At 39.2% G+C, this 26,243-nt stretch overlaps 1 protein-coding gene and 1 pseudogene across 1 annotated transcript in view; both read left to right on the forward strand.

Annotated features, from left to right (window-relative positions):
- Eif4e (eukaryotic translation initiation factor 4E) overlaps window positions 1-26,243 on the forward strand; it is a gene marked incomplete in the record, with an annotated part of 44,420 nt that overhangs the window by 487 nt on the left and 17,690 nt on the right. Inside the window, 1 exon segment of the mRNA XM_008826179.3 lies at window positions 25,730-25,836. Coding sequence (XP_008824401.1) covers window positions 25,730-25,836 — 107 coding nt within the window.
- Window positions 15,673-16,004, forward strand: LOC103728055 (annotated as a pseudogene).

Below are 26,243 nucleotides of genomic sequence, written 5' to 3' on the forward strand. Positions count from 1 at the left end.
AGGGCGGAGGCCCGGCCGGAGGGGCGCGGCGGCCACCGAGGGTAGCCCGAGGGGCGAGCGCGTCGCCCCCGCGCCCTGGAGTTGCGGGGCTCCAACTCGGCGGCCGGGGAGGCGGGGACGCGGCGAGTGGGGAGGAAGGACACCGCGGGGTCGCGGCGCGAAGCTGCCCAAGCCGGGTGAGGGGTGGCGACGGTGGGAAGGGGATCACATTGTCCTCGCCCCTGCACGCTGGGGACTGGGCTGTCGTGGAGGAGGGAAGGGGGAGGAGCGAGGCCTAGCTGGGCTGCGGGTCTGCTGGCCGTCCCGACCTGCCGCGTTTCACACGCGCCCGGCTCCCATTCATTCATCCTTTCCGCGCTGCGCGCACGCCTCCATCTACGCCGACCGCTCTAGGTTCCGCTGTTCTTCCGTGTCTTGAACATCTGGAAGATTTCCAACGCACACATTGGCGATAGAAACTTTCAAGATTGATTTTCCTTTCCGACATTAGAAAAGTATTAATATGAAGGGGATGGAGGACTGAAAACAATTTTCGGCAGTCTGGTCTCTCTACCGTGGGTTTCCGAGGTCCAACTCAGGTCTCAAGCTTGGCGGCCAGTGCTTTTACCCGCTGAACCATCTCTCGTGCTCTCAAAATTGCTTTTACATTTGACACCCCCCCCCATTTTCCCATACCACACTTGATTTCTTCTTAAAGCATTGTTTTGAAATTAATTTAAGCAAGTCGCTTACCGCACATCTCGGTTCGTTGGTAGTTAACCCAAAAGCAGAGGAGGGTTGGGGAGCGGGTGTTATAGTTTGTGGTTGCCGGCACCTGACTATGTGGCCCAGTTTTTTGTTAAAGGAATTTCACATCTAAGTGATACAATTTCCGGTGCATAATGACGGATATTAGCAACCAGAAAATCTTTGACATTTTGGAACCATTTGCAGACCTTTCTAGGCAGTTTTGTATATGGTCATGGTATCGAGATTTTGGAAAGGATTGGATGGTTTGCTCTGACCTTTTTTGTTTTTTTTTTTTGAGACAGGGTTCCTTGTATCCCCTGCTGGCCTGGAACTCACTTTGGAGACCAGACTGGTCTTGACCTTACAGAGATTTGCCTGCCTCTGCCTCCCTAGAGCTGGGATTAAAGGGTACTCCATAGGCCCAGCTGCTTTGACTTCTTAAAAAAGACATATTTTAAAAACTGTACAGTGGACTGCAGAATTTTATTAGTTTGCCAAACGTCCTTTGGCAGAATTTAGGGCAACTTTTCTGTATGATTTATTTACTCTTCTGGCATCAGTTTTCCTGGGAATTAGGTTGACTGCAAAACTGTGTCTTGTTTCTAGTAAAATTAACTGACTTTAGAATATCAGTCTTATAGAAGAACAAGAAGGAAAAAAAAAAAACATAACATTTTGACAACTTCCTACGTCTACTTTTGTCAGAATCTGCTTCTAAAAATTCCACAGTAATAGAGGACAAAGGTAAAAGGCTCTAAGCAGTAAAGTAGTAGTCTGTGAGTTTCAGTTACATTTTGGTCTTTTGCATTTTGTTTTGAGTGGGCACTTACAGCTCCTCATAGGTTTAGTATGGGGACCAAAGTGTTCTTTAGGGTACAAAGTTACACAAAATGTGATCTCTACCTTGTTCAGTGTGAACTCTTAAGGAGCTTAATTGGCAATGCTGGGGCCATCACACATAAAGTGCTTGTTAAAGTGCTGACCCAGATTGATTTGTATAGTATGTCTAAATTTAGGGAGGAGAGAAACCTAAAAACCTAAACTGTGTGAGGGTTGAAACTTGCATTGAAACTGTAGTAGATTGGAGGTGTATGCAAAGTAGGGTTGAGTGCTCGTTTTTTTAAATGAGATGCTGGCTTTTCCTATAGTACACCCTTGTCCGCCCCCCCCCCATACAGTGTTCTTTTTGACAGCTTTATTTAATTTGTTTTTGGTGCTCAGGGCCTAGTGCTTCCTTAGCACACTTCACTGCTAAACTGCACATCCAGCCTTTAAAATTTTAAGTAGTTTTTTTTCAAAGCAGCTGCTTTACTGTTGGGTCACAGTGGAGGTGCTGTGTTGAAGCTTGTGAAACACTGACTTGGTCATTGCTGCATTCAGCTAGGTGTGAGTTTCTTTCATTTTTTAAAATCTTGTTATTTTTATTTTATGTTTATGAGTATAATACTGCCTGCATGTAAGTTCAACCATGTCATGCAGCATCCAAGGAGGTCAGAGGAGGGCGTCAGATTCCCCTGGAACTGGCGTTTCAGATGGGTTGTTAGCTACTATATGGGTGCTGAGAATGGAGCCCTGTTCTCTGCAAGAGCAGCCAGTGCTGCTAACTATGCTGAGCCATCTCTTCACCCCCTTTCATGGTTTTTTGTCTTGTGCTTAATTATAAGTACTTTAAAATAGTTATGGATTTTAAACTATCAGTCATTTTCAGTTTGAGCTTAATTACATAAACTATAGCTTACAAATATAAATTGTTGAGAAGCTCAAATGGGAAGTTAAAGGAAGCGTTTTACTTGACAGGTAATTGGGTGAAATTTAGAATCTGTGGACAAAAGGTACGCTGTTTTTTACTGGTTTGGAATTGTGGCAAATTAAATTAGATGACAGGCAGTGTCCGCAGCCATCTTCCTTCTGGTAACTCACATTTCTCTTCAGCTTTTTTTCTGTTCTTTTTGTGGCTTTTTCTCTGTCTGTAGTCTTTGACTGTTTTGTTGTTTTTGACTTGAGGTACTTTTTATTAAGATAGGAGCTTAATTATTTCTTGAAACTGAAAATACATGATTTTACATTAGTATCTTGACATTTTTAAGCTGCATATTAATTTTATAAGTGAATGAACTTGGACAGCCAACAGATACTTCCTTTTTAATTGTGTGTGTGTGTGTGTGTGTGTGTGTGTGTGTGTGTGTATCTATCCTTGACTGGCTTGGAACTCATTTTTTAGACTGGGCTGGTTGGCTTCAAACTTGGTTGCCTTCCTAGTTCTGAGTGGGATTGTGGTATGTACCAGCAGATACTTCCATTTTAATACTTAGAAACATGCCTTTTAAATAAAACTTAAAAATATGGGAAAGCCAGCCTTGGTGTTACATATCTATAATCCTAGCACTCAGAGACAAGAGGATTGTGAGTTTAAGCACAGCCTGGCCTACATGTCAGAACTTTGTCTCAAAAAACAATGAAAAAAAGGGCTGCAAGATGGCTCATTAAGTAAGGACACTTATGGGGGACCCTGGTTGGATCCCTGGAACCACATGGTAAAAAGAGAGAACTGACTCCTGCAAGTTGTCCTCTGACCCCCCCCCCCACATGCATGATACAGCACACATGCCCCCCCAAATAATTAAATAAAATTTAAAAACATTAAAACAGGAAAAAGTACTTAGAACTAAATGTTATGTTATAAAATTCAGTGTATTTTCTATGAATACTGTTGATCGACAATACCTATGGAAGCTGTTGATTGATAAGCAGACTTTAATGGTTTCTGCTTTAGTAAAAGTTTGTTGTTGTTGTTGTTTTTGTTTTGGTCTTTTTGAGACAGGGTCTCCCTGTAGCCCCAGCTGTCCTGGAACTCACTATGTAGACCAGGCTGGCCTTGAACTCACAGAGATCTGCCTGCCTCTGCCTCCCAAGTGCTGGGATTAAAGGCATGCGCCACCATGCCCGGCCCAGTAAAAGTTTTTTTAAAAACCCATTGTCTCAAAATTTATTACTAAACCAAATTTTGTTCAATTTTATTTTTCACTTTATTCTCTGAATTAATATGTGTGATTGTTTGATGTAGAAAAATTAGATGTGGATATATAGTTTAGACATCAAAGTTACCTAAACTTTAGTAAAATGAGTTAGGTAAGCTTAACCCAATTTAAACAGAAAGTCCTGAGCAAGTAACACCCTTATGAAACACTTAATTTACAGAAGTGTGTGTGTGTGTGTGTGTGTGTGTGTGTGTGTTAAATTTTACGCATTCCTGGACTTGACAGAGGACTTGTGAAATAGTCGTTCTAGAAATGATCATTTCTGCTTTTCCTTCTTCTCTACATTGTGAGTTTTGTGAGTTTATGCCATCTTTGTCAAGGAAACTTCTGAGAAGTGGAAATGAGGGCTGCTTAAATGTGTCTGTGACTAGGAACACTGGAATTTATCTGTCCAGCTGAAAATTTTTTTAAGAGTTCTTTATTTTGTGTATGCATGTGTGCCTCCTGATAGTGCCATGAGCTCAATGCCCACAGAGGCCAGAAGAGGCCTGGAGTTGGCGTTAGGAACAGTGCGTCTCTATGTGGCCAAATCCGGGTCCTCTGCAAGAGCAGCCACTCTTAACTGCTGAGCCATCATCTATCTGTCCAGTTACCAGGCTGGCCTCTATTTCTGCCTGCTTCTGCCTCCCAAGTGCTGAGATTAGAGGTGTGCTATGTGACACCCTACCCAGATGAGGTCTTGGGTGGTTTTTTTTTAATTTTAATTTTTATGTGTATGAGCGTATTGCCTGCATGTGTATAAGTGCACCCATGTCATACACTGCCCTTGGAGGTTAGAAGAGGGTGTCAGATCCCCTGGAACTGGAGTTACCAACAGTTGTTAGCCGTCATGTGGGTGTTGGGAATTGAACCTGGGTCTTCTGCAAAAGCAGCCAGTACTCTTTAAACTGCTGAGTTGTCTCTTCAGTCCCAGGTGTTGGTTTTTAAATGCAATATTCAGAGATGATATTTGTCAGTTGTGAAGACTAAGGTTGATACTCTGAGTCAAGATACTGAATGCAGGTTCATCTCTCCATGTGCACATCTTTTCTTTCTGCTGAGAAATATACATCACTGCCTTGCTATTAGCAAGCAGTGGAAAGCTATGATCCACAACCCTCAGGTACTATTCCTGCTCCTGTCTTTACCCCTAACAATCACATCTCATCTATAGTCTCTAGTCATGTTTTGAGGAAAAAGATTGCTTTCTTTCTCTAAAATACTGAATTATTTTTTGTCTCTTCTGGAAACCAAGGGTTTAGTCAGAAGCAAGTTGTCATTGTGTGTGTCTCCCTACCCCCATATTGGAATTTTCAAAAATATGTTACTCCATGGAGATGATGGGAAGCTTAGTCAGACTGTTTCACAAAAAACCTAACTAGTATTTCCAAGAGTATGGATTTAGTGTTCTAAGCAAGTAACTTAAAAGAAAATGACCTTTTAATCACAATGTGTGTGTAACAACTGTTTGTGTAATTGCTATTTTTAATGTAGGCAGATCTTACTAATAATTGCTAGCTTAGCACTTACTGTGTCAGGCATCACACTAAGTACTTAATATATTCATTTAATCCTAACAGCAGTCCTACTAGATAGATCATGGTAGTCTTTATTTCATCATTGAGGAAACCAAGGGATCAGAAATTAGCTTTGTATCACTAAACTGGCCAAGATCACATAGCTAGTAAGTTAAGGAGTAGAGTTCAGACTTAAAAGCCTCTGAGTTCCAGAGTGTATGCTTGCCAACCGTGACACCATCTTTCTAATTGATACACAATGTGCTTTCCTTGGGTAGCTTCAGAAAGGGAGATATTGTGTTAAACTTTCTAGGAAAATTGCTGCAGCTATAAAATAGAAAATTGTATGGACAAATTTTAAGGCACTCATGCTATTATGTTGAACTTTAAAGAAGCATAGAATTTTAGGAAATTAGTTTTTGGGTAGTTGAAGTCTCATACAAAACGTGTAGTAGTTGCATATAGCATACACATCCTGCCATGTATCTGGAGTGTTCTCTTAAATTACAGTACCTCACACCACATAATGCTATGGAAGTAGCTCCCCTCTATTATTTAGGGAATAATGACAGAAAGTTTTGTATATTTTCAGTATGGAAGCTGGTGCTTTTCCATTTGAAGTTGGTTGACATTGCTAACACAGATACGTATAGCCCATTATGTAATGGTTATGTTTTAGTGCCTGGTCTAAACTTTGTAGGTAGAGTTCTAAAGACAAGTGACCACTTCCCTTCTGACTTCTCTTTGTTTGCTGTTAGGATATTTTGCAAGTGAAAATAGTTTTAGGGAATTTCTAGAAAATCCCCAAATAGGAATTTACTATAGTCTAACTATTTTTTAGTAATTTAGTGAAAAGTTTTCAAAATGAAATAGCTTTGAGAAAGTTTCAGCTGATAATGCATGTATATTTACATGTATTTTAAGCTTGTTGCTGCAAAGCACTATATAGAAATTAGTTATTTTTTAGCTTTTACATTTACAGTCACTTAAGATTTTAATACCTTGTCAGTATAGCAATATTGATATACTAATTCTTATGGTACATGGAAGATACAGTGTCTGGTAATTTCAAGTACTAACGAAGGCAAGTTTATCTGATATCTTAGTGGATTAATGAAAAGTACATATTTGTCTCCTAATTTTTATTTTTTAATATTTTATTTATCATTTTATATGTATAAGTGTATTGCCTACATGTATATAAGTGGACCTATGTTGTTCAGTGCCCATGGAGATGAGAAGAGGGCTTTGGATCTTCTGGAGCTGGAGTTAATGAATGGTTGTTACCTGCCATGTGGGTGTTGGGAACTGAACCTGAATCCGCTGCAAGAGCAGTCAGTGCTCTTAACCACTGAATTATCTCTAGCTCCTTCTCATAATTTTTAATGTCCAGCTCTCTACTTACAGTAAAACTTGTACATTAAGGATAAAATGGATGCATGGTTAATCATTATAGACAAATCAGTTAAATAAAATCATCCCCCTGAAAGCATATATATATAGATTGCTTCCATGGTGAGATTATGAATGATCTATACATTTTTTTTCTTTTGAATTTGTACACGTTGATTTTTTAAACCATGTTTTGGGTTGTAATTTTTTTTTATAGATAAATGGTATTTAACTTTTATTGAGTTTATATAATCGTTTCTTGAATTACTAATGCATACTCATGATCTACAGTTTAGCATTCTGGTGAAGTCTATGGCCACATTCTATAGATTTTTCTTGTTATTTGCATTGTTACGGGTAGAATCCATTTCAGAATTGTTTTTTTGAGACAGGGTCTCCCTGTAGCCATCCAGCTGGCCTAGAACTCACTATATAGACCAGGCTGCCTCTATTTCACAGAGATTTGCCTGCCCCTGGCTCCCGAGTGCTGGGATTAAAGGCCTGGGCCAGAATACTGGCCAATTTACTTATTTTTAATTTTTTTAAATAAAACAGGGTCTCACATACAGCACAAGCTCCTTTTAAATTTAGTGCAATCCTCAGGCTTCAAAATGCTTTGATCACAGGCATCACAGGCATGTGTCGCTCTGCTCAGCTCCAATTTTAATACCTTCGAATTTAATTAGTCACATGCAGTTAGTGACTTCAAATTACATAGTAGTTCTGTACTCTAAACATACTGTGTCATTGTGTGTTTTGTATTTGTTTTAATTTTATAAAGTACAACTGGTGATGTCTAATTTAGCTGGATAAGAATTTATCCCAGAAACACTTGCCTCTGTATTTGAAACTTTTAAAGATGATCATTTGGTGTTCTCTAAAATTAAAATTGTTCAGTGGGTCAAGCCCCTAACCCCCCCCCCCTTTAACTGAAGAGACAGTTAAAAGTCCAGATTTTATGCAAGGATGTATACAGTGAAGTCTCCAGCCAGTCTCCAATTTGGCATAGCACCCTCCTGAGGAAGCCAAAATTAACCAGTCCTTTTAAAAGGACAGTAGCTAGCATATGTACTCTTCTGGTATATTGTGTTTTTTGTATTGTATTTGTTGTATCAACAGGTAGCTTTTGCTTTTTTATCTGATTGTATGTATTATATGGTATAATTTTAAAATGATTATTTCAGTATTGATCGACATGTGGGCTATTTCCACCTATTTGTGATGTAATACTTCTGCACCTATATAGTTGGTTGTCACCTACCTATAGTTGTGTAGCTTTCTTTTCCTTAAACCGTGTAATGCTTAAAATGGAAATGAAGTATGTGTTCTGTTTTAGAGTACTGAAGTAAAGATCAAAGTGCCTGTCACCAAGGAAAGCATCAACTTTTTAGATACATTCTTGGTCTCACTATGCAGCCCTGGCTGGCCTGGAATTAACTCTGTGTAGACCAGGCTGGCCTCTGCCTTAAGAGTGCTATGATTAAGGGCATGGGCCACTACATCTGGCTCATCAGCTTTTTTTGTTCTCTGTTGTCATATTCTTTCTTTTGGTCCCTGTTCTGTTCTACCTGTTGTTCTGACTTTTGGATAATTGTTCCCTTAGTTTTTATGGTAATGTCCATTGTGTATGTCTTTCATCTATTTTAGTATTTGGCATTGGGGATTGCATCTGGCGCCCTGCAGAGAAGGCAGGCACGTATCTACCACTAAACTATTTCCAGCTTTGTTTTTAATTTTATTTTGAGACAGGATCTAAGATATCTGCCCAGGGTGCCCTTGAACTCACTTTTTTTTTTTTTTTCTGGTATTTTTTTGAGATAAGGTCTCCCTTTGCCCCAGCCTGGAACTCAGTATGTAGACCAGGATAGCCTCAACTCACAGATCACAGAGATCCACCTGCCTCTGCCCCCTGAGTGCTGGATTAAAGGCGTGGGCCACCACACCTGGCAAACTCACTCTTTTAAGACCCAGGCAGGGCTTTGACTTGTACTTCCCTTTCAATTTCCTTACCTCCAAACCTGGCCTAATTGTTTAGTTTTAGAAAGAAAAACAACCTAGGTGAGGGTAAGGCAAAGATGGTATTTACACTATTAGGCGGAGGTTCTTAAAATAATTTGAATACAATTTCTGGCTTGTAGTTTGGCTTCAGCATCTGGAATTTTTACTATAGGTACCATAGATTCTCCTGGAGAAACCAGTGAGGCATATCCTGGAGAGCTGGGACTCCATTTATCTGACAGGCCTGTCTAAGGGGCCAGGCAAAGAGTCTTCAGTAACAGTATCTCTGTCTTATTTGAAGATTAGGTTAAAGCCAGCAGGCTGTTTGAGTCTTAGGCTGATAGACCCACCTGAACAGAAAGAAAAGCAAAGAAACTTCATTAACACATGGTCAAACTCAGGAATGCATACGTTAACATCTGGACCAGACGTAACCAAGAGCAGTTGGTGTTTTTCATTTTATGTTTTACAGTGCTGTTACTCAAATTCAGGGCCTTAAAAATGCTAGGCAAGTGCTCTGCCATTGAACTAGTGTTTTTTTGTTTTGTTTTAATTTTTTTTAGGTAAGGTAGTACAGTGGACATCTTGGTCATGATTGCTGGTCAGATCATATTGCTTGTCACTTCCTTTCTGGACTGTTGCTTTCTGTAGCTAGTGTACATCTGTCTTCCTTGTTCTATGTTTCTGGTTCCCTCTCATCTGACTTGTGTCAGTTGTATATCATCTGTTTTTTTTCTTGTCTTACTTTGTTAGATCAATGTCTCCCATTAGTTTTTTTAAAGGAAAGGTCCATGGGCTGGGGGAAGGAGAATCATATTCTTTAGTGGTATAGCCGCTGTTAGGTTTCCTGCACTACTCCAGTAAATAACGTCCCACCCATGATCTTGCAAGCCACACTAATTAAACTCAGTGGGTCACAAAACATTTCAGACAGAAAAGACATCAAAATAGGAGGGGACTTGTTGGGGAAGAAAAGGTTTGGGGGAGTGGGAGCAGGATGAGCAAGGGGAATAGGGGATGAAAATATCCCAGATACATGATATACATGTAGGAAATTGCCAAAGAATAAGAAGTAAATGTGCATGGATGTTAAATGTGTTTACTTGTTGTTTGGCATTTCTTCAGAGTTCTGAAGCCATTCTGTGGTCAGCTTTTGTTGTAGCTGTTGATAAGTCTTCAGTTACTGCAATGGCTCCCACTGCCTAGAAATTTGTGGGGTTCCCCCCCCTTGTTCCTCATAATATGAGTGTTTTCATCATTGTGCTGGGTACTAACTAAGCTATTTTTATAATTTTATTTATTTCTGGTTTTCAGGGGATACTTTATTCAAATATTTATTTCCCTTGTACTTTTAAAAATTATTATTTTTATTTTATGTGTAGTGAGTTGTTTTGCCTGCATATTTGTAAGTGTACCATATGTGTGCAATGCCCACAGAGGCCAGAAGAGGGTGTCAGTTACAGATGGTTGTTAGCCGCCGTGTGAGTTCTGTGAGTCGAACCCAGGTCTCCTGGAAGAACTGCAAGTGTTCTTGACTGCTAAGTCATCTTCACACACACCCCTGCCCCCGTACTTCTTAACTAGTTCGTCATCTGCTCTGCCACACAGTTGAAGTCATGAGAATGGTAGCCTACAGCATTGCAGCCTATATAACCTTCTCTGGGGTAATACTAACAATCTTGTCAAAAGATATTTTCCTTTCTGTCTCTTGGCAGTTCTTTGAGGGCTTTGAGGATCTGAGCAGAAACTGAAGCATGTCCTTTATCTGGGCTTGGTCAGTTACTTTGTAATCCTCCTAACTTTTCTAGTTACCAGTTGACTTAGATATCTGTCTTTTTATTTTGGAGGCCAAAGCAGACAATGCTGACCTCACCTCACCACCTGTGTACCTCAGTATAGGACTTTGATATTGGTGGTTGAACCTCGGTGACATGGTGGGGCCTGCTGGAGTCTGGTAAGAGATGGGAGACAGCTGAAGGTCTCATCCTGATTCCAAGCTGACAGCAGAAAGGCTAGACTTTTTAAATGTGACAGCTCATAGCCATCGTGTCTGACACATCTGTTCCTGTTCATTCATTCGTATTCTTTCCTTCCTCTTTCCTCTCCCTCTTTAAACAGTTGTTCAGAGTTGAATTTCTTAGACTAATTTTGGGGGAAATGTCATATATTTTCTGTCTCTTACATTTTGTTTTTTAATTTGCAGGATTTATTTCTCCTTTCCTGCTCTGTCTTCAAAATGCTCATTTTTAAAAAATATTTTATTTTTATTTTATGTGTATGAGTGTATTGCCTGCATGTATGTGAGTGCACCTGTGTCGTGCAGTGCCCTGGAGGTCAGAAGAGGCTTCTGATTAAGTTAAGAACAGTTTGTAGCCACCATGTGGGTGCTGGGAATCGAACTGGGGTCCTCTGTAAGAGCAGTCAGTGCTCTTAACCCCTGTTCATTTTTATAGTTTCCTGTAATTGTTTTATGTGCATACAGAATCATAACTTAGCTTTTTGGGGGGGTGGAGTGTGTGCGGATGTGTATAGAGAGAAGGGGGTCAGACATTTTTAAGGCACTCTTCTCTCTGCCTGTTTCCTCCAGAATGTTTTTCCTTTTTATTTTTGAACTCATGGCAGCAATCCCAGTAGCTTGGAGTGGCAGAGGGAATGGAGGGACCTAGCTGCTTTCACTGATTTCTCTTCAGCTTAGCCTTCTTTCCCTGCAGTTCTAAAGGTGCTATCTGCTTGATCTTCACTGATCAGTTACTACTTTTCCATCTATGTTCCAGGTGTCCTCTTCCTGTTCTAACTTACTGGTGTGCTTTAATTTCTTTATACTTTAGTTTTTAAAAGTCATTAATTTTAGTTAGCATACAAAATAATAGGTTTCATTATCCACACTTTCATACATGTACAGTCATTATAAGCGTGGCCCACCATGTTCTACTACAATTTATTATTATTGTTATTATTTGTCATTTTGAGACACGGTCTCCCTGTAGCCCCAGCTGGACTGGAATTTACTATAGAGGCCTACGTGGCCTCAGTCTTGCACAGATCCACCTGCCTCTGCCTTCTGAGTGCTGGGATTAAAGGTGTATGCCACCATGCCTGGCTAATAAATTACGGTTTTGATGCTGTAACACAGTGTGACAGTTTTTCTCTTATAATGGCAAATAGCACCTGGAGTGATAAACCTAGCAAGTAATTTAAAGAAATAAAGTACCCAAGTACAAGTACCTTTTTGGATGCCCTTGAATTATTATTATATAACCTTAACTAGTAGTAGTTTGCTGCATTCATAAATAAAACTTCTGCAACTCACGAAGGAACATACAGGACTTTTAATAGTTTAAGGATCTCAATAGTTTCCTTCTGGAAAAGGTTCAGTACTAGAGAAATGTTCATTCTTCTGGAATACCCATGCTCGGTATAAACTGAATGAAAAGGCCAAAGCCTTTGGCAGGCGAAGTTCGATACCACACTGTTAGGTTCTGTATCCTCTGGCCTGCTAAGCTGAGAGTGGTTTTTAATGGGGCTTGGTGAGATGGCCCAGCAGGTAGAGGCCTTTGTGAGCAGGTGTGATGACCTTAGTTGGATCTGTGAATCCCACAAAATGCAGGAGAGCATTGACTCCCCTGAGTTGTCCTCCAGCCTTAGAGTGTACACACTACTTTTTAAAATAAATGTTTTTAACATTTTTCAGGGCTGTGAAACAAAACAGAATGAAAAAAAAATTACACATTTGTCCTTCTATGGAAGTTTATCAATAAAATATGAAGGGTTTTTTTTGAAGTATAAACAAGGATAATTAACAGTAGTTTTGAAAAGAAAAGGGGAGTGGAGAAAAATTATTAAACATAAGTATCTTGAAAATGTGACACTGAGCTGAGTTTGGTAGTGCGTGCTTTGCAGTCTTAGCACTGGGGAGGGTGAGGCAGGAGAATCACGAGCTCAAGGGTAGGTAGCCTGCACTACACTCAGACCTTGTCTTTAAAGAAAACAAAATGGAAAGATGACCGAAAAATAAAGCAAGACAGTTGGTGCACAAGTTTGGCCGGCCATTGGAACACATTGTGCAGGCCTGGGGGTGGGATTCTGGCAAGATTGCTTACCAAGCCTAAAGCACACTCAGCAGTCCAGAGATAGACTCAGGTATATATTTGGACTTCAGTGTATTATAATAAATTTGGAACATCTAGATTGGTGGGAAGAGAACATGATCCCAACAACTCATTGTTTTCTTACTACATTTTGGTTCTTGCATTGTAGGTGCACCTTTATCCCTGTTTGTGCCTCCCCTACCTAATGCTTAATTTTGGAGGCAAGCAGTTTTAGATTCAGAACAAAATTGAGCTGAAATTCAGTACAGTGTTTTCACAGCCTTTATCGCCGCAGTGATAACATTCGTAGCAATTATGAACCTCAGTTGACTCATTGCATCAAAGTATCAGGAAGTTAGAGTCCTTATTATACTTAGGTCACATAGGGTAATATATACACTTAGTATATATTGTGACTGGACAACAGTGTAATGACAGCCACCTTTACAATATCAACTCTTACATGAATTCTTAGATAATATCAATTCTAGTACTAACTTAGTGTACATTCCACTGGTTTTGACAAATGGTAACCACTATAGTATGCGAAATAATTTCACTGCACTGAAAAGTCCTCTTTGTTCTGCCTGTTTATACCTTCTGCATTTTTGCCATTAAATTTTTATTACATTTATTGTGTGTGGGGGGGGTGGGTACATGTGCTATGGCGTGTCAGAGGACAACCTTACAGGAATCAGTTCTCTTCTACCATGTAGGTCCCGGGGATTGAATTTTGGTTGTTACCTGCTGAGCCATCTCTCTCTGGAACCCCACCCCACTTTTGCCTTTTTAGGATGTCACCTTAGTTGGACTCACACAATACCTAGCCTTTTTACCTGGACTGCTTTAATTTAGTAATACATGTTAAGCCTTTTCTGTCTTCATGGCTTGATGGCTCATGTCATTCTAACACGCATACTGCATTGTCTAGATGAATTCCAGTTTATTTAGAACCTAAAGAACCAAAGAATGAAATATTTATTGTTTATCTAGTTTTGTAATCTGCTTTTCCCACATTCATACTGATCTTTTAAAATGCTTTTTCCAAACATGACATTAAGTGCTTGCATTATGAGTACCATGATTTGTTTTTTGTGTATGTGTTTGTTAATCTAAAAAGATATAAAACTATCAGAAATTTGAATTTCTTAAAATGAAGCTTCTTAGAAAGTCTTAACTACTAGATTAAAGAATATTGTTCTTTCTATATTCTCTATATTTTATTTCCTTAATTTTAAGCCCATTCAGTAGAGGGAAGTAACACATATAATGAAATATATGTGTTTAAAAAAAATTTTTTTACAGTTTTTATTTTATGTGTATGAGTGTTATGCCTGCATGTATAGACGTGCAACCATGTCATGCAGGACAGAAGAAGATGTTGGATCCCCTGGAACTGGAGTTACAGTTATTAGTGGCCTTGTGGGTGCTGGGATTCAAATCCAGATCTTCTGCAAGAACAGCCAGGGCTCTTAACCACTGAGCCATCTCTCCAGCTCCTTTCCTAAAATTTTAAGAAAATGTTTCTTCAAAATATATTTTCTTTTGAAAAATCATTGGTATATAATCTCATTGAAGTTATAGTTTACACTGAAATTTTAACCTTGAACTGTGGGGGGGTGGTGGTAGTGGTGGTGGTGGTGGTTTTTGTTCTTGTTTTGAGTCCTGTTTCTCTGTAGCTGGTGGCCTGAAACTCACTTTGTAAACCAATAAACCAGGCTGGCCCCGGAACTCACAGATAACTACCTACTTCTGTTGGGATTAAAGGCAGGTACCACCATAGTGAGCTCCTTGAACTTTTTTAGAAACAGAATTTATAGCATTCAACTGATTCATTTAAACTGTGACATGTAAAGATTGTTTTTTAAAGAACTCAATATTGTTAAAGTACACTTCTTTTTCCTTATTTTTTTGAACAGGGTCTTCTTGTACCCCAGCTGACCTGGAACTCACTATGTAGGCCAGGTTGGCCTCCGTCTCAAAAAATACCTGCCTGCCTTTGCCTCCTGAGTGCTGGGATTCAAGGCATGTGCCACTATGCCCTGTTAGTATGCTTCGTTTTTGTAGTTTTGTTTTGAGGTACGGTGTCACTATGAATCTAGGCTAGCCTTGAATTTCTGGAACTCATTTCAGCTTCTTTGATGCTGGGATTACAGGCATGTTCCCAGCGTTTTGTTTTGTTTTCTTTCGTTTTTTGTTTTTCTTTCCTTCTCTTTCTAGCCCAGACAGGCCCAGAAGTCGCTTGCTGCTCAGGTTGACCTTGAATTTGTGGTTATCCTCCTACCTCAGCCTCCTGATTGCTGGAATTACAGGTAAAAGCCACCATAGTCAACTCGTTACACACTTCAAAGTTTAAAAGGTATGACGTTTCAACAGTGTAAGTGAAGTTCTTGAAAAGGTTTGTCGGGCTGGAGAGATGGCTCAGTGGTTAGCATTGGCTGCTCTTGCAGAAGACCCGGGTTCTAATCCCAACATCTACATGGTGGCTAACAATTTGTGTGTAACCTCAGTTCCAGGGGATCCGACACCCTCTTCTGACACAGATGTACTTACACACATGCAGGCATAACACTCATACACATAAAATGAAAGTTAAAATTAAAAAAAGAAAAGGTTTGTCAGGTATGCATGGTAATCTGTATGCTGTGATCTAGCCATCAGAGGTGGAGGCCAGATTCTCAGTCTGGGCTAAGTGATCAGATACTGGCTCAAAAAACAAAGCAAACAAACTCCTTGCCTTTAAATTTTTATTCATAAAGTTTCCTTCCCCACCCAGGGCCATGTTGTATGTGTTGATAAAGAACTGTATCACCAAACCTGCCATATTAATAGTGTTTTAAAGAATAATTGCAATAAAAATTAGCATGTTGGCTTTTCCGCCATCTTGGTGCTTGTGGAGGCTGCTGGAAACAGGACTTCTAAAAGGCAAATATGTCTGGAAGACTGCGGTGCAGGGCCTCTTTTGCTGGTTATAAGTGAGGTCTCTGGAACCAACAAGAGCATGCAGCTCTTCTTAAAATTGAAGGTGTTTATGGCTGAGATGAAACTGAATTCTACTTAGGCAAGAGATGCGCTTATGTGTATAAAGCAAAAAACACAGTGGCTCCTGGTGGCAAACCAAACAAAACTATAGAGTAATTTGGGGAAAGGTAACCCAGGCCCATGGAAACAGTGACGTGGTTCGTGCCAAATTCTGAAATAGCCTTCCTGCAAAGGCCATTGGACACAGAATCCGTGTGATGTTGTATCTCTCACGGATTTAAACCAATGGAAAGGGGAAAAAATTACCATGTTACTGCAAGCAGCACAATTGAGTGCAAATGCTTGTCTTAATTTGACTTTAGATATCTGTTAGTAATATATTTTGGGGAAATTTTTGTTTTGATAGTTTCTATTTAATGTAAATAGTCGTAATAAGAATGAAACTGTGTGTGGTGATTTTTCCATACCTATAGACCAAATATTCAGGAACCTGAGGCTTCATGAATTTAAGGCCAGCCTGAGAAACATAGCAAGACCTTGTCATCCTCCAAAAGTTAAGAATGCACACACATTTAAAAATGGCACATTAGAAGATCGGAGTGTGGCCTGTAGGCTTTAAAAATATGAAACATAAAATAAAAATACATCTTCCAGATTATTCAGAAACATTAAATTTTTGCTATAGACCAACATTTGCTTACTTAAAAGTCATTCTTTTTTGATCACTTAATTAGGTTATTGCTAAAATGAGCAACTGGTTTTTTTTTGGGGGGGGGGTGTTGTTTGTTTTTTGTCTTTTTGAGACAGGGTTTTCCTGTGGCCCCAGCTGTCCTGGAACTTACTGTGTAGACCAGGCTGGCCTTGAACTCAGAGATCCACCTGCCTCTGCCTCCCAAGTGCTGGGATTAAAGGTGTGCGCAACCATGTCTGGCTAAATCGAGCAACTCTTAAATTGTTAAAGCCAGCAGATCATTACAGCTCTTCCTCTGTGTACCCCTGCTAGCAGTATTTTTTGTTACTGCTTAGATGCCATTTTATATAAATTGAAAAAAACTATAAAGTACTGTATTTCATACCAGATTGATGTATGGGATTTCAGAGTCCTTTCCATGAAAAAAAATGTCTGTGAGCAGTGCTTTAGCCTTCAGAGGTTTGTAGTTTGCTTAAGTTTCCTATATTGCTTTCTCCTGTAGCTGTCTGTGCAGGTTAGGACCAGCATGGCTTTGAAGCCTTAGTACAGACAAGAATGATGGCCTGAAAAATCCTTAGCACACTTTGCTGTTGAATGGTTCACATGAGCTGTTAATGTCTTACTATAAGTAATGTGTATATGGCAAGGTATTAGCATTTTCACCAAGATTTTTTATTAGGTAGAGAGGCTCTACTTGTTCCTGTGCACTGGTTATGTACAAGAGAAGGTACATTTGAGAAGGTGCTAGGAGACTATGGTTTGAGTATTTGGATCCTAGAAGGAAGAGTATGGTGTCATGGAGTCTGTTTGCATATTTGTATTAAATCAGTTTCTTATTAAAAGTTCTTTTTATCTGTAGAAGGTTGTTTTCTTCCTGTATCTGTATATGTGGAATTTGTCATAGACATTCAATGTGCTGTCTTGAATAGTTATATAACCTCACTATAATTCTTGGCATTTACCTGCTTTTTCCCCAGTAATGAAATTTTATTACTTGATGAGGGTAGTATACCTTTTTACTAGATTGTTGGCAATGGCATTCAAGGTTTGTGAAGATGGTGGGTCTGATCGTGGAGTCCAGCATAATGCATTCTGTAGAGTTGTACCTCCTTGGTAATCATACAATTCACTGATCAACCTGGGCACCTTTGAGAATACGTAAGGAAGGGTTTTGGTAATAATTATGCTATAACGACATATAGCTAAAGCAAGGACATACAGTGTGCCTAGCCATAAACTCTGGCAGAATTCTAGAAGAATAAAGCTGGAACTCGTGAACATTTCAGAACTTAAGTTTGTCTTAACAGTGGAGATAGTGGTTTCACACATTGTGAAGACTGACTGTTTTTGGATAATGTACATGTAGTCAGGACATTACCTGGTAGTAATGGCTTTAACATGTTACCTGTCAGGTAACAAAATTCAGGCTGGGCATGGTGGCTCACACCTCTACTGTAATTCCAGCATTCAGGAATTTGAAGCAGGTGTATCTGCTACTGTTTGAGGTCAGCCTGGGCTACATAGTGAATTTCAGCCCAGCCTGGCCTACAGTGAGACTGTCTGAAACAAGAAATGAACAGCAACAAAAGTAAAAATTGACAGTTTTCATGAGATTTATGGGTTGAACTTCCCATTTTCAAAATCCTGATGTGTATACAATTCCTTTCTGGTACATCTGTTTTCATACATCCTTCTCATTTCACCTTTCTTTAGCATCGTACCTTCAGCTTATTGGACTGTTGGGTTAGTAACTTGTAGACTGCTGTCTTTGCTGTGATGTGATAGGGTCTGCGTGTCTGATGTGGCCTTGCAATTTTTCCAGTTCAACTAAAAGAATGAAGCAAGGGCAAATATAGGAAGGACTAGACCAGGCATATTGTTGTTTATTTAGTGCTGTGGCATCAAACTTGCACATTTATTTTGTTTCATCTTGGTATTAGAGTTGTTTGGGTGTGGTAATCATGTCTTCAGCATTTTTTTATTATGTTCACACCTACTGCATGTGAATTTATTTTCCTTATGGTAAAATTGAAAGAACTAGCCGGGTGTGGTGATACACAAAAGCCTTTATTCCCAGTCCTTGGGATCCAGGGGTAGGCGGATCTCTCTGAGATTGAGGCCAGCCTAGTCTACATAGTAAGTTCCAGTTGGAGTTACAGGGAAACATTGTCTTAAGGCTCCCCCCATCCTCACCCCCCTACCCCCTGCATAAAATTGAAAGAACTAGCCAGATCTCTCCAGAGTTTGGAAATCTGTTTTGGTGTGCCCCATTTTCTCATCTGCTTGCTTTTCCACATTATTAGTATCTGAGAGAATTAATTACTAATTGTGATTGACAGCTATTGATTACTTGAGTGCCAGACTCTTGGACCATCACTAAAACCCCTTACCACTGCTTGTAAATAAATTGATGCTTACAGGGATTCTTAGTCACTTAAATCCCTGTTCTTATAAAAGAATAGGGATTTATCTTAAAGTTTCAAAGACTCATCAGGGGCTGCAACTAGAGCCAGTCTGCAGCCACCACCACCACCACCCCCTGGTATATGAGAGCGGTTAGTTGTACCATTGCTTGCAAGCATGAGATGATATGTGGGCAAATGCTCCTTATTTACAGTCCCTTTCTCTAGCTCCTTTATTTTGATGTTTGATTTTAATATCCCTTGTATTTCTTGGGGATGAGTAGTTCAGCTCCAGACTATGTTCTGGCCATTCATTAATTTATTAAGGCAAAAAATACAGGACATGAGACCAAAGGTATGATACCATCAACACTGAAAGGGGGAGGTAATATCTCCCTTCTTTTGAATGCTACTTCAAAATGACTGTATCATCAGGTGTCCTCCTCTGGGAGGGACACTGTGAATCCTTCTTAGAAGCATAAAATGGAAATGATGTAGAGAATAGAGGAAAGTGGGTGTGCGTGTAATAATCTTTTTCCAGAATCAAATGGCTGTCTATAGCCATGCAGGATGCCTCAGCTATTTGCAGAATAGAAAGCTATGTAGCCATACAGTTAGAATTCTTGGGTGAGTCTTTTTAAGATAAAAGTTTTTAATTATGGAACTGTGCCAAATCAGAACAAGGAAATTGTATGTTATTTTTCAAAGACCACTAACAAATGCTTTTAGGTTACTCCCCATATGTATATGGCATACATTTATTTTGGACTGGACAATTTAAAGTCTTTTCATTTATTAATTCATCTAATCTCAGCAGTAAATCCTCTAGGTGCTGTAATTCCCATTTTATGATGAGGAAAATGAGACCCAGTGAAACTGCCACATGCTCAGAACTACACATTTGTGAATGAGTGGCAGAGCTGGAGTTCCAAAGTGTGGGTACTGTGGCTCTAAGTTGATTTGAAACCAGTGTATCTCACATAGTAGTTAAAAACTTGTGCTTTTAAAAATAATTACCAGTTTAAACCAGGCTTGCTAATACCCATCTGTTATCCTGGCACTTGGAAGGTAGATGTATGAAGATCAGGAATTCAAAGTCATCCTCCCTCTGCTACATAGTCTTTTGGGGGGCAGGTTAGAGACCTCCTCACGTTCCCCCAAAAGTTACTAATGTATTACTTTTGTAAAATGATACATAAAATTATATAATATATATAATTAATTTTAGTAGTTAATTATTGTCAAATTGGTATAAACTTTCCTTTAGATTTTAGGAGCTTACTTCCCAGTGTTGTGTGGACCTGCAGTGTTGTCTGTATGAGTGCCAAGAGAGCTATTCGCTAAACTAATGTCTTTTACATACTTCAAATGAAGACTAAAGGTTAGGCATTTCTTAACTAGAAAGAAAACAACAAATATTTGTGATATGAAGGTAATGGTGGACACAGATGAGTATCTTGAAGTCTAAACCTTATTTGGAGAGTGTTTATGTTTATGTTTGGTCTGCAAGTTGGCAAATTTGAATATTCAAAACCATGGAAAAGCATAGCAGGGTTTTAGGATTGAAGCAAAGTAGATATGAATGCGGTGTGACGAGTTTTAAGTTTCATCAGATTTATTATTGAAAACACCATAGAAATGATGAAACACTTAGTTCTTTAATACTAAGACTGTTACACAGGGGTAATACGTTGTCAATATGTAGTAGTTTTACAGAATATAATGAAAAATTAACTGAAGTTTTTTTGCAACTAATTGTTAGATATCCTTCTGTTGCTTGACTTTTTTCTTCCTTAACAACTTTGTACTGTTGGTGTGGCAACTTATCAAACCCTGGAATCCCTAAATTATAAATCGAATGTTTATTTGAACCTTATACACTCAGTAAATCTAAAACAGAGTTTAATATTTTTGCACTTAGTTGATAGTCTTTTTATCTGACTTGACTTGACCTGACAGCTAATGGCATCCACTGCCCACACAGTGAGAGGCAAGAGGCCTTTCATATTCTCTCCAATTTACCAGTCTTAACTCCTCAGTTTTATACTCCCTCTCTTTCGGGTACCACTGTCTTCTAGATAGGCACAGTACTATCCTATGGCTTTGCTCTTCTCTATTCCACAAACATGAAATGTTCTTACTGTACTGTGGCCTTTTAAGGTCAAGTGTCTATTAAGTTTAAAATGTGTTCTAATATTTTCAGAATAGCCATAATGTATTAAATTAGCCATTAACCTTTTGTTTCAAGTGATTTGTAAATCTGAAAACACAGTAAACCATGGGCATTTAAGATGTAATTTCAAGGCAGTCATGGTGTGTGCCTGTAATTCTGGCACCTAGAAGGTAGAGACAGGAGCATGGACAGTTTGGGTCCCTAGGACACTCACCTTTAATCCCACTACTCAGGAAGCAGAAGCAAGCAGATCTCTGTGAGTTGAGGACAGCCTGGTCAGCATAACAAAGGAACAGACAAAAAAAAGAGTTCAAGGTCACCTGTTGCTACGTGTTGTTCAGGACCAGCCTGGGCTACATCTATTTTGGGTTTTTTTGAGACAGGATCTCCCTGTATTCTTGTCTGGCCTGGAGCTCTGTATGTAGACCAGGCTGGCCTCAATCTCACAGAGGATTTGCTGCCTTTTTCCAGAGTGTTGATTGAATCTAAAATTCCAGTCTTTTGAGGATTGACATGATGCCACAAGAGAGAAACTTCATGCCTGTGATGAGTTGCAGTCAAAATGCAGGTGTACAACACAGTGTCTTCAGGGTCTCTAGGCAAGAAATAATTTTCCAACCCTTTCAATTTCAATATATATACTTGTTCAATGCACAAAATTATTTACAGTTTTGTGCAAAATGCCTCCTTTCATAATGTGTGTTTGATACAAATATTTGAATAATAAATATTTGAATGTACTGCCTATATTTAGGTCCCCATCCCCCAAGGTATCATTGTATTTATGCAGATATTCCAGAATGTAAAAAAGCAAACTGAAACATTTTTAATCCTAAGTATTTTAGAGAAAAGGTGGCTACTTTACATAACTTAACTTTGAGAGGAAGGCTGCATCTCTATACTCCCATCTAGAATATTTTTTAACTTTTAAAAAAATTTTATTTTTATTTTATGTGTATGTGTGTATTGCCTGCATGTAGGTAAGTGCACCCATGTCGTACAATGCCTGCAGAGGACAGCCACTGGAATTACAGACAGTTAGTTGTTAGTTGCCATGTGAGTGCTGGGATTCAAACCCAGGTCTTCTGCAAGAACAACCAGTGGTCTTAACCGCTGAGTCATCTCTCCAGCCCCCCATCTAGAATCTTAGGCCTCCTGGCTGAAAGCTTCTTTGGTATTCCTTTTACTTTGAATCCATGGTTTGTGGCCCAGCTCCTTAGACAAACTGTGAGATGAAATGGGTCCCCTCCCTCCCCCCTTTAGTACTTAAAATGTCATTCTGTTGTCTTGTAGTGTGGTTTTCTGTTTAGAAGTTAGCAGTTATGTGGCTTTCATGAAAACTTTCTTGACTATACCCAGTTCCCCCGGGTATCTTTTTCATTTATACTGCTTTGGATTCCCTCAGCTGCTTGAATCTGAGTTGACTTTTTAGAGTTGGTGAATTTTTACATGTTGCTTCTGTTCCATTCTTTCTCTTTGAAGTTCATTATTTGCCTTTTCTGTGCTTCAGTTTGAATGTTTTCTTTTGACCTACCTTTGAATTCACAAATTGTTCTGCTGAGCTCAGTCTCTCTTTCCTCATTCAGTAAGCTCTTCACTGTGTTGGCCAGGCCAGCCTCCAGCTTACTCACAATCCTTTTGCCTTGACTTCCAGGGTAGCTGGGACTACAGGTGTGCCCCATCATGCCCAGCTCAATGAGCTCTTAATTTTAGATATTGTATGTAGTTGGCAGTTTGGGAATATCTGCTTGATTCTTGTGAAGAATAGATTTTAATTCCTTTTTAAATATGTCCATTGTTGGCCAGGTATACACACCTTTAATCCTCTGTGAGATCTAGGCCAGCTGGGGCTACAGAGAGACTGTCTCAAAAACACCAACAAACAGATACATCCACTCTTCATCTTTTTATTTTGCCATAGTAATCATAATAAGTTTTTTTCTGGTAACTCCATTATCTGAATAATCTTTGGATTATGATCTCTTAACCATTAGTCACTTAAAAAATTCTTTGCATGCCTTGTAATGTTTGATTAATTGGTAGTTGCTGTACTGTAGTTAATTCTCATAGGAGTTTAAGATTATATTGTCCTCTTCTGAAGAAGGGAGAGTTTTATTTTTGGAGGTAATCTATAGATATTCTTGACACTGTCAAGGCTTGCTTTTAGTATTTCTTAGATGTGTTTCAGTTTTACTTTTCTAGTAAGACTTAAACCTTATAGTGCCACAATAGTCCTAGGATATGACTTTTATCTGAAAGTTAGGACTTTCAACCACCCCCTCCCCCTTGACTGTCTGAGTTCAGTTTCCCTAGCACTGTAGCTGCTGAAGTTTTGACTTGGGTATTCTTGGTAGGCTACCCAAAGTTACACTGTGAACATGCCAGTTTTAAGAGTCAGCACGGGACCTGTGAAGGGTCTTTGCATAAATGTTTGTGGCTTCTCTGGTACATTGTCCCCAGTGTCCACTGGCCACTATTCCTGTTTTTAACTCATTAAAATTCCCACTGTTTGTCTCAAGGCATTATTTTAAGCTTGTTTGGTAGGAAATGGCATTCAGTATTATGGTCTATTTGAGGACTTAAATTTGACTCGAGAAAAATACTAGGAATTTTTTAATTTTCATTGACTCCATGTAGATTTTAGGGCTTTGAATACTGTGTGAAAACATTTACATTTATTCAGTTAAGAGTGCATAATTTCCTGTTAAGCACTGTGGCCATTAGTAATCCCAATTGTGAGCAAAATCAAGACATAGCACATGCTCAGAGTGAATTTTTTTTTAATGTATTTTTTTAAATTTTGGTGGCGGGGCCGGGGAGGGTCAAGAGGACAACTTGTGAGAATCAATTTGTACCATATGGGTCCCACAGGTTGACAGGCTTGGCAGTAAGCACCTTTACCCACTGAGCCATCTCATGAGCCCTTTTCTTTATTTAAAATTTTTGTTGAGAGAGAGAGAGAGCAAGCTAGCTGCATGTTTGAAGCTTGCTGGCCCACAAACTTCTGGTCAGCGCTTCGTGCTTCATCTCTGCTTCCTTTCCCCATAGAAGTACTGGCTTTACAGGTGTTTGCCACCACATCTGTTCCAGGGATATAATTCGGGACATTAGGTTAGGGTAGCTAGCACCTTTACCTGCTGAGCCATCTCTTTGATCCCTGAGTAATTTATAGGCTAAGAGAATGAAGTTGTTCCTGCGTATGTTACATGTTGATGTTTTAAAACCCAGGCCAGCTGCAGCTACAGGGAGACCCTCTCTCAAAACCAAAAAAAAGAGTGCTTACCACCTGTGGTTTGAGGCCTTTTAGAGCATACATAGCTGACTTTACATATCTTGTTATGTGACATACATCTCTTTTCATGGTTCACTTTAAATTCTTGGGTTGGGATTGTAGTTAAGTGGACAAACAAGGCCTTAGACTTGATACCCAGCACTGAGAAATGAATACATAAATAAATTTTTTTTTAGTTTTATAAAGACTTAATAAAAATTGATATTGATTCATAATGTTTAAACAAAGGTCTTTCGGTAATCCTCAAAAGGAGCCTTTGGAGCGCATCTGTAATATTAGCCCATTTTCTTAGTTTTTAAATAAATAAATTATTGAGAATTTCATACATGCATATAAGGTGTTTTGATCAAATCCATGCCCACTCCCTCCCCTCCAACTCCTCCCATATCTCCCCATCACTTTTTTTCTGATAATTTCATGTAATAAATATTTTTTACATCTTAAAAGTTGGTGACCAAATGCTGTTACAGTGCCTGTGGGTGTGAGGGTATGGGTGTTTGTGTTTGCCCGCTCTGCGCCGGCACTGACGTTTGTTTCAGCTTCTAATGCCTTGCCTGGCTATTCTTTGTTGAGACCTGTTTATAGACTGAATAAAGAAGAAAGTAGTGAATTCTAGCTTTAGATTATTTCCAGGCTCCTCCTCATTTTTATATATTCAGGTTTGTGCCTAAAAGAAGAATAATGTCCTAGTCAGCGTTCACCATTTTCATTGTTGCAGCTGAGAATTTCAGTGTTCTTCCAGGGATCAATGGAGACACGTGCCTCTGCACTGCTGGCTTGACCACTTTAGAAAACTGCTTTTTTTTATTTTGGTCTTTTTGAGACAGGGTCTCCCTGTAGCCTCAGCTATCCTGGAACTCACTATGTAGACCAGGCTGGCCTTGAACTCACAAAGATCCGCCTGCCTCTGCTTCCCGAGTGCTGGGATTAAAGGCATGCGCCACCACGCCCTGCAGAAAATTGCTTTTTATTGTTGTTTTTCATCATTGCAGTATAGTTGTTATGCTTTACCTCTCTGCTCTGCCCCGTGATGGCATCTCATTGTGTGTGAGTGTGTGTGTGCTTCTGCCCTGTGCATGCTAGGATATGTTTTACTATTGGCCTACATCCCCAGCCCTCACACAGTATTTTAGTATATGTTAAAGATAATTGGGTCTTTGAATTTTATTGCATAATCTTTGATGATCTTGGTATTAAAAACTGTGCAAGTGGGAGGACATATAAAAATTTTAATGTAATTTTTATATTTGAGAAACGTTAAAAATTTTTTTTTAATTTGAGAAACCTTTTTCTCTTAAGAACTAGGATAATCTGGTTCATTTAGAGGTTGGTCTGTAGTCTGCTTTAGGAAATGATTGGTCTAATTCTTTAGCTCAAATTTATTTGCAATATTGCTGTCATGATTGTTTAAAAAATTTTAAATCCTGTTTTATATTATTTTCTACTAGGAAACCACTCCTACTACTAATCCCCCACCTACGGAAGAGGATAAAACAGAATCTAATCAGGAGGTTGCTAACCCAGAGCACTATATTAAACATCCTCTACAGAACAGGTAAACTTTCTGGCACAGGTTTTCTGACTTGGGTAACAAGGTAAGCTTTAAATCTGCCACATAGGACAGGTTTAAAAGCAAAGTTGGGTATGACTGGCTTAGATACCCTTAGGTTGAGAGTTCCATTTCCATTCAAGCGACCTTTGATCCACAAGCAGTTTATGAAACTTGAGCTCAGAAAACTAGGTGGAGGTTTGTTTGAAATTAATTCATCTGTATATTGATAGGAGTTAAAGGTAGAATAATATATTATTTGTCTTAAATAAAAGCAGACTTGACTCAGGACAAACACTGAGGTTTGCCCGTAGAGAATTTTTGTTGATGAGAATTCCTCTTAAGGACATACTCATAGTAAGACAGTTGGAGGGTCCTGGAACCAAGAACATGGAGTGCCCAACAGCAAATGT

Source organism: Nannospalax galili, unplaced genomic scaffold (assembly GCF_000622305.1).
Source record: "Nannospalax galili isolate Female #2095 unplaced genomic scaffold, S.galili_v1.0 scaffold189, whole genome shotgun sequence".
Lineage (NCBI taxonomy): Eukaryota > Metazoa > Chordata > Mammalia > Rodentia > Spalacidae > Nannospalax > Nannospalax galili.